Below are 7,794 nucleotides of genomic sequence, written 5' to 3'. Positions count from 1 at the left end.
GCAACCAAATATTAAAATAAAATGTAGGTTGGTGTATTGATACAGCTGGTTTTAGGACGTAACTTCTGTAAACAAGGTTTGTGTATCTTTGGGAGGGCATAGAAAGCGGCTGAGTTAGCCAGTAGTATTTTTAAAAGCCAAATTTGGAACAAAAAGAGTTTCCGTGGCAATTAAAATAATTTAAAACAATGGCCCATATATTTCCTGATTTGAAAATGAAATAAGGAAAATTCGAACACGAAGAAAAACACTGATAGGTGGGTTATTGTTTGGACAACATGGGCTGAAGAAAAAGGAAATAGTCCAGAAATCATGTTGTAAGCTACGAAGGCAGGGAACTTAATGAGATACTAGAGAAGTTTTTCTCCGGGATGAGAAAGAAGGATGGTTCGAACTGAGAGCCAGAGAGTTTGTGTACAGCGTCCCTGGGGCGCGTTTCTCGAAAGCCCCGGAAAATTTTCGGGCCTGCAAAGCCATTTTTAATTTCTCTGTATCTGAAAACTGAGAGGTGTATACGCGCGAAACCTCTTGTATGAAGGGAATCTCTGTTGATATTGAGAATATGTGAATAAAACAGCTCTGTAATCTTAAGGTTTGAGATTTTGCTACGGCTCCGTTAACGTTCCGGGTGTGGAACCTTTTCGGGACCTTCGAGAAACGGGCCCCTGGACCGTCATGTAAAGGAAGCTAAACAGGCAGTAGCATTTCCATAGCCAACGACAGAGAGTTTGTCAATAGTTGTGAAGTACTCGAAGAGAAAGCTCGCTTCCTCCGTGAACAAGGAACAGGGCTTCGACAAACGTCCTCGTGCGTCAAAGCTCCAGTTAAAGGCAGTAACCACCGATGTAGCACTTCGAATTGCGAGGTCTCTAAGAGCACCATGACATGTAAGTCGCGAAGATCTTTTATTCAAGACTACACTGATGGCGTGGAGAACATCAGATACGAATAAATCCTACGAAATAGACCGCATCAGGGAGGACTTGCAAGAAAAGAAGAGCGGTTCAACAGAAAATCCTCTCAACTGGTGGGCCAAGATGTTCAGTGAAGCTTCAGAAGACGTTGCCGTCACACAGACCCGAGGTAATGAAAAGCATTGAGCCATTTTAACTCGCGGTGATTAAACGCCCGAAGTATCAAGTGGCAGAGAATGAGGATCCACAGTATTAATTCCATTAAGACTCTTTGGCCGTTCAGGCCGAGATTGAAGATAAAAGGCTCACAAACCACAGTGCACGAAGAACGCTGGCGACGAAACTCAAAGCTTCCATGGCCACCCAACCTCGTCCCACAATTATTGGCGTCACTGGTCATAAAAACGAGGGCACTGTAGGCGACTACGAGAGAAGCGTTAAGAATAAACAACGAGTGATTTCCTCAATCATGAGCTCAGACTGTCAGGCTCGGATGACCAACCAATGCCGTCCTCTTCAAAGTGTTGGCCCGCTTCGATGGTTGTCAAGTGACTATCAACTACCAGCTTAGCCAAAATTTTCCCGAGCCGATGTGCAATGTTCCACAGGCACAATCGATTTAAGATAAGGAATTGCACGAGCCGCTTCGGCAAGTGCAATTTTAGCTTTTTGAAAAACTCACAAGTGCAAATTATTTCCAAACTGAACGAGAAAAACCGTATGATTACTTATTAACAATATAAACATGAAAAAATTCGCGTGGAGGAAGTGCTGAAATGTCTTTCTTGAAGCCATTTTTTTCATTCGAGAAAACTTTTTTCAAAGTTTCCGCACAAAATTCTCGTCATCATTTTACGTGATATCATTGGCTTAGCAAATTTCGTATTGTCTTTCAGCCAATCATAATCCAAAATTACGATGTGTAATTTGCATTGGTGTTACACTTTTTGTACCGGTGTTACACCTGAACTGCACTGCTCTCAGCCAATCAGAATTGAGCAATTTTTTCATGTATATTATCATATGTGTTAAATAAAATGGAAAATTTCTTTGTCTTTTAATACATTCAACAATTAGTTTATGAGCTAGAGATTTCTATCATGCTTATAAATGGAAAGCGAATAATCTTGTTGTTTTAGTATGAATCTATTAGTCGTACAAAACTTCGTTTAAATCCTCTGCAGAGTAATTTCGAAACCAACCGCACACCGCTGAGCCACTCACTATTCACAGCAGAATAGATAGCGATTAGCGTAGCTAATCAGAGAACGGCATTCATAATAAGAGGCCAGTAGATATATTGATACAAAAACAAATATTACACAGCTCTTGAATAAATCCCTCAAGCCGCTTAATAAATTCGACGTCAATATACGATGCAATAAACTAACATTCGACATGTTCTATGTAAATCAATTGACATCTTCCTTGAAAAGTCTCGGCATCAATTTCCCCACTTGCATGTAATTAAACGCTTGCCAATAAGCTGGACTTAGCTGGTTGGGACTTGTCGTGAAAAAAAAAAAAAATATATCCGACGAAAAATCGTTTTGTTTAAAGGGCGCTTTTTTTGCTGGATTCGGCGAGTCCAAGAGAGCAGATGGATGGTATCAAGGTAATTTCGCATTTACTTAAATTGAAATTTCGGTTAGGCAATAATTTGCGTTTTCAAGAAGACAAAAAAGAGCGATATTATATTTCACTCGCGCAAATGTCAAGAGGTTTATTTTATTTATTCTTATTCTTCCTCCAGTCTTAATTTCGCGATTTTGGTCAATTCGCGAAAAACGCGAAAATTAGACGGCAGGAAATAAGTGCGAACATGGTATAATCTAAAAACCATTAAGGTCTTTCCCACAAACTCACGCCCAGCAGAATTCGAAGCCTTATTTCAAGCCCTTCACTTCAAAAAAATATTGTGGTCTATAATTCATTAGAATCAGTTGAATTCGAAATTGATCTTAATTTTTCAGTGTTAAGACGGCGTCTCAATATCTGAAATTTCACTTAGATTTTAAAAATCCCCTTAGAACACTCTGTTCAAACAACTCAATTAAGAACCAAAAAATATCTCCTAGTGTTATGAACCAAAGAGCTCAGATTGTTCATGCGAATGTTATTAGACGTTCACAGCTGCTATCCCTAAAACTAGCTAGTTGATTTGTTAGGCAAAACCTGACAAAACGAAAAATCAAAACCTTTGTTCACCAAAATAAATGTAATAGATGTCTGTATTAACAGGAAACATTTGGCAGTATATACACAGCTGTAGATGAGAATAAAGTGAGTTCAATTTTAAGATCGAATCGAGGAAGTGCTTTTCTTGGTAAAATTCTAGGTACGTCCCCTTGTGCTCAAAGAATAACGAACGAGTTGATATATAAAACAGAAAAATAACATTTTGCAAGGAAATCTCGAGCAGAACAAGCAGTTATTTAAGTGCAAAAACCTCAACCAGTGTTACCGTTTCTTCAATATTTCTTCAATGTTCTCTACAGTGAGCAATGAGGCGCGAATCAGTTTGCAGATAATCTAACGTTTCGATATCATTTCCTTTTCATGCAGTTTAGGTTGAAAGCCAAAAGTGTCAGAATTATTGATTAAACAGCTTTTCAGGGAGAAAGATTCGTGTCTATATTTGTGGTGTTTTTTGAGTTACACATTTTAAAATGCAAATTAAGACAATTAAGGCAAGGAAGGCAATTTAAGTTCAAATACAGCCGTTGAAAGAAGATATTAATTACCATGCCATAAGTACAATGCCATGTTGGAAGTGCGCGCGCACTACCCATGAAAAGCGGAATGTACGCAATCAGAAAATAACATAAATCAAGAGACTTTCATATTTCAAAACTGGTACGAGAACGAGAAAGCCACTAATTTTGATTCTAAAGTTACTAATGTTACTAAAAAAACAGATCGCCAGCGAACGAATGAAGGAATACAGCATTTCCTTGACCAACATGAAATGAATATTTTTTATTAGATTTTCGAGAAACAGCATAGCAAAATTAAAAGGGAGCTTAAGCAGTGACGACGGCGAACCCGAGGACAGCGCCTAGAAAAAAAAAAAACATTGCCTTCGAATTTCACAGTTGTTTAGATCTGTTCAGTGCGCATATTGGTCTCAGAATTTGCTCAACCTAAATATGTAACGTTCGCGTTCAATAGCAAATAGAAGTACCAAAACTTAGCCACCCTCGTTCGCGTTCTCCAAAATACGCAAAACTTGGTCATTTCACGTCGTTGTTTTGCAGAGGACGGCAACGAAATGTACAAAGATTTATAACGCACGCGCACAGCCATTGCTTTGCTCATTAAACCTTTTGTTTGGTGGCGTTCTCGTCGCGGAAAATTCACATGTACATCACGACAGCTCAAACGTAGAAATGATAAAAGAAAAGTGCTAACTTGGTAATTTAGTGTTGCTTTACTTGCAGAAAAATACTTGCGGGAGACAGCAACTGTATTTTGCATTGTTGATAGCCACTTTTATCCTTATAACTTATTCAGGTGAGGGTTTATTCTGATATCATAATATTTTAACCATTAAATGTCTTCAGCGCAGTGGCCTCTGGTACAAACCGTCCGGGTTCGAGCCCTGACTGAGAACATTGTATATTGTTCCTGGGCGAGACATTTTACTCTGACAGCGCCTCTCCCCACCCAGGTGTATAAATGGGTACCCGCAACTTTAATGCTGAGGTTGTTCCCTAGGATGGACTAGCATCCGATCTAGGGGGGAGTAGAAATACTCTTAGTCGCTTCATGCTACAGAAACCGGGATAAGCTTCGGCCTGATGAGTCACTTGGTTCATATCCAGACTTAACATCACCTTACCCACCTTTTGGTAACGAGTAAGAAAAAGGAATAATAATGCTACCTAGTAGTGATCAGAAACCTAATGCACAGCACTTCTCCTAACTTGTAATTAGTATATTGATAATGATATGATTTCGAGTTCAATTTAGAATAAACTAGCACGAATAACGTTTTCAAAAGCTAACAAAATTGACAGTCGTTGTAAAATTTACGAGTCGAAGTTTTCAGATAACTAATAAGTTGCTTCCATGGCTACCTTTATCTGGTTCTCCGGTGTCAAGGCCCTGTGGGCGAAGATCAAAGGAAAGTGGACTTCTTACCGGGACGAGAATGCAAACAGATCATTATTCTCCAAACGGTTTATTAATTTTTTTATACATGTAAAAATCAAAATATGCTCGCATTTGCATTAGTTCTTACGATCTATTGGAGGACAGACGTATAGATGACATCATTAACCTTGTTTTTTTTTGTTTGTTTATTATATAAAACAGATAGAGCCCATGCTATCGAGCGTCTGTTACGTTTAGTAATGTGGTAAGAACATCAGTGACACGCTCGTCACATTTTTTTTTACGTTTATATCTGTGATCTATTACTTAACAGACGCACGGCAACGTGGGATCTATGTGCTAACGTAAAGTGCATGCTCACATCAAATCGCTATAGTGCCATAACTCTTTTCTTTGTCTCCGTTTTTCCCATTAGGCTTCACTCTTACCAGAAATGCCAGTGAGGGGAAACCTCTCGATTACCGTGTCACAAACAGAACTGTTCCACATGAAAGCCACCAGACTGCAGAAGAGCCTCCTACTAAAAAAATTACTACTAAAAAGCCGACTCCCAAAAAGGCTACTAGCAGCTCTTGTTTAAAGAACGCGTTTAAGGAAGTCTTGCTCGTTGTTGTCTACAATTATCCCTTCTACGACAGTGTACCTCATCTGGTTGCCCTGTATAAACCTGCCTTCCCTCATCTGTTATTCTGTGGTCCGTCTGACGATACAGAGCGCTCAGACATCCTCAACGTCGACATCATCAGAGGCTTTCTGGGATACGAGTGTCTTGGTCGAGCCATACGGAAATATCCAGGATATAAGGGTTATTTCTACATCAGCGATGACGTATTGCTTAAATATTGGAACTTCCCGAATTTTGACCGTGGCAAGATTTGGGAATCTTCATCCATCCGGTCTAACCCTGTTAACGAAACCCCAAACACTGAATGGTACTGGTGGGCGAGTCGGTACGGCTTGGAAAATTGTCGAAGAGCTCTTGGGGATGTGGCAAATATTACCCTCAAGAAGACGAAACTAAACGGAAAATATCTTTTAAACACTCTTCTGAAAAACAGCGGTGGAATACTAAGATGCTTCGGTAGTCGCTCAGACGTTTTATACATTCCTCAAAAGCACGCCAACGCGTTTTCAATTCTGTCAAACACGTTTTATAAACAAAAGGTATTCCTAGAAATTGCTGTACCGACCATCAGTCGCCTCTTAGAACTAAGCGAGAACATCACTCGTCTCCCTGGTTACTACATTCCAGGCAAGAGAGGCGACCCCCGAGTGAGTGACAGCAGGTTTTTCTGGTATCTTTATTTTCCGCATAAAGAGTACTCCTTTATTCATCCATTTAAACTTCATCGAGAGGAATTAGATAGCAAGTTTAACTTGGTCATGTTGAAGTTTATTTTTATAGAAAAAATCAAACAGCTAACGAAATGCATGCCAACTCTCCTGTAAGCCCGCACTTAGAAAGTTTTGTAGGAAAAGAAGGTTACCAGGGCTTTAACGCTATTAACACTGGCGGTGGAGGGGGCTGGCAAGGGCGGGGAGGGAGGGTTGAGGCCGTTACCATATGGAAACAATCTGGTATCGCTTGTGACGGGTTGAGGAACTTGATGTGCCAATCAAGTTTCCGTATTTTGGCAGGCATGATTTTCAAACTTAAATTTGCCTGCGTTTTGCAGTGACCTTACTTCTTACATAAGTTAGCTTTCTTTACTATTTGTGACTATGTTTGAGCCTTAGGGTTACGTTGAATTTAATATGGCCGATCCAAGATGGCGGCTGTTCGGAAATAATGCTTCCATTTGTACTTCATGTGACGTCATCATTTTAAGTAAAGAACCTCAAAGAAAATAAATAATAATATTGATCATTCAAGTTCCATCGCCATAGCTTAAATACTCTAACAATTACAGGGAAAGGACTCCAAAAGCACGCCCACTGCGCTTCCCCTTCCCTCATGGTCATAGAAGATCAAAACAGGCGCGGTCTGAATAGGGTTAACTGCTAACGATTTCTACTCCTTTCCTGGATGAGATACTAATCCATCCTACGGTTACCCCCAGCACTAAATTCGCCGGTATCCATTTATACAGCTGCGTGGAGAGAGAGGCACTTTGGGAGTAGAGTGTCTTGCCCAAGACCACAACACAATGTCATCGGCCAGGGCTCGAACCCGGACCGCTCGATCACTCGAGCGTTCGATCCCGAGTCGACCGCATTAACCATGAGGCTACCGAGCCTCTCAAGAATTAATGCAAGAGCTAAATTTATTTCTATGAATCCTCTGCTGTCGATTGATTTTGTCTGTAATCTTATACGCTTATCCATGCCAAAATTCTCGAGTTTGATTGGCTCTTCAAGCGCGCACTTATCACATAATTGGCGCACCTTCACGTAGCAAAGAGTCCAAACACATCTATTCAGCAACAACCGTAATTGGGCACTACCCCCTTTGCGGTAGTTATCTTGTTATTTGCAGAACTTATGCGGAATATATTACGTAACTGAAGTTTTTAACCTCGAAATTTGTTAGAGATAAATTAGCAGCAATCGGACGTCGGTTTGCACAATTCAAAGAGTAGTCGTGCTGGTAATTTTGAGGGGACACAGTCAGCTGGCGCACATGCGCATTAGGTACCATTTCATAGCTAATTTGCATATCACAGAGGCGCGATACATACTGTTTTTAACCAAATATGATAAACAAATATCATAGGATGAGCAAAAGCACACTCAAAAACAGGTTTTCAGTAAACAATTGAAAATC

The 7,794-nt window shown here is 40.1% G+C and overlaps 1 protein-coding gene across 1 annotated transcript; it reads left to right on the top strand.

Moving 5' to 3' along the window:
* Window positions 1–2,176: 2,176 nt before the first annotated feature.
* LOC145494777 (uncharacterized) lies at window positions 2,177–6,479 on the top strand. The gene is made up of 3 exons (XM_081474349.1): window positions 2,177–2,529; window positions 4,355–4,427; window positions 5,446–6,479. Exons 1-3 carry the CDS (start codon window positions 2,515–2,517, stop codon window positions 6,477–6,479), a joined length of 1,122 nt encoding a protein of 373 aa, XP_081330475.1. The 5' UTR covers window positions 2,177–2,514.
* The last annotated feature ends 1,315 nt before the right edge of the window (window positions 6,480–7,794 follow it).

Source organism: Orbicella franksi, chromosome 8, assembly GCF_964199315.1.
Source record: "Orbicella franksi chromosome 8, jaOrbFran1.1, whole genome shotgun sequence".
Classification (NCBI taxonomy): domain Eukaryota; kingdom Metazoa; phylum Cnidaria; class Anthozoa; order Scleractinia; family Merulinidae; genus Orbicella; species Orbicella franksi.
This window is presented reverse-complemented; position numbering and strand designations above follow the sequence as displayed.

Coding starts and splice junctions, on each gene's coding strand:
- LOC145494777 (XM_081474349.1), top strand. Junction 4,428..5,445: donor TATCCTTATAACTTATTCAG/GTGAGGGTTTAT, acceptor TTTTCCCATTAG/GCTTCACTCTTACCAGAAAT.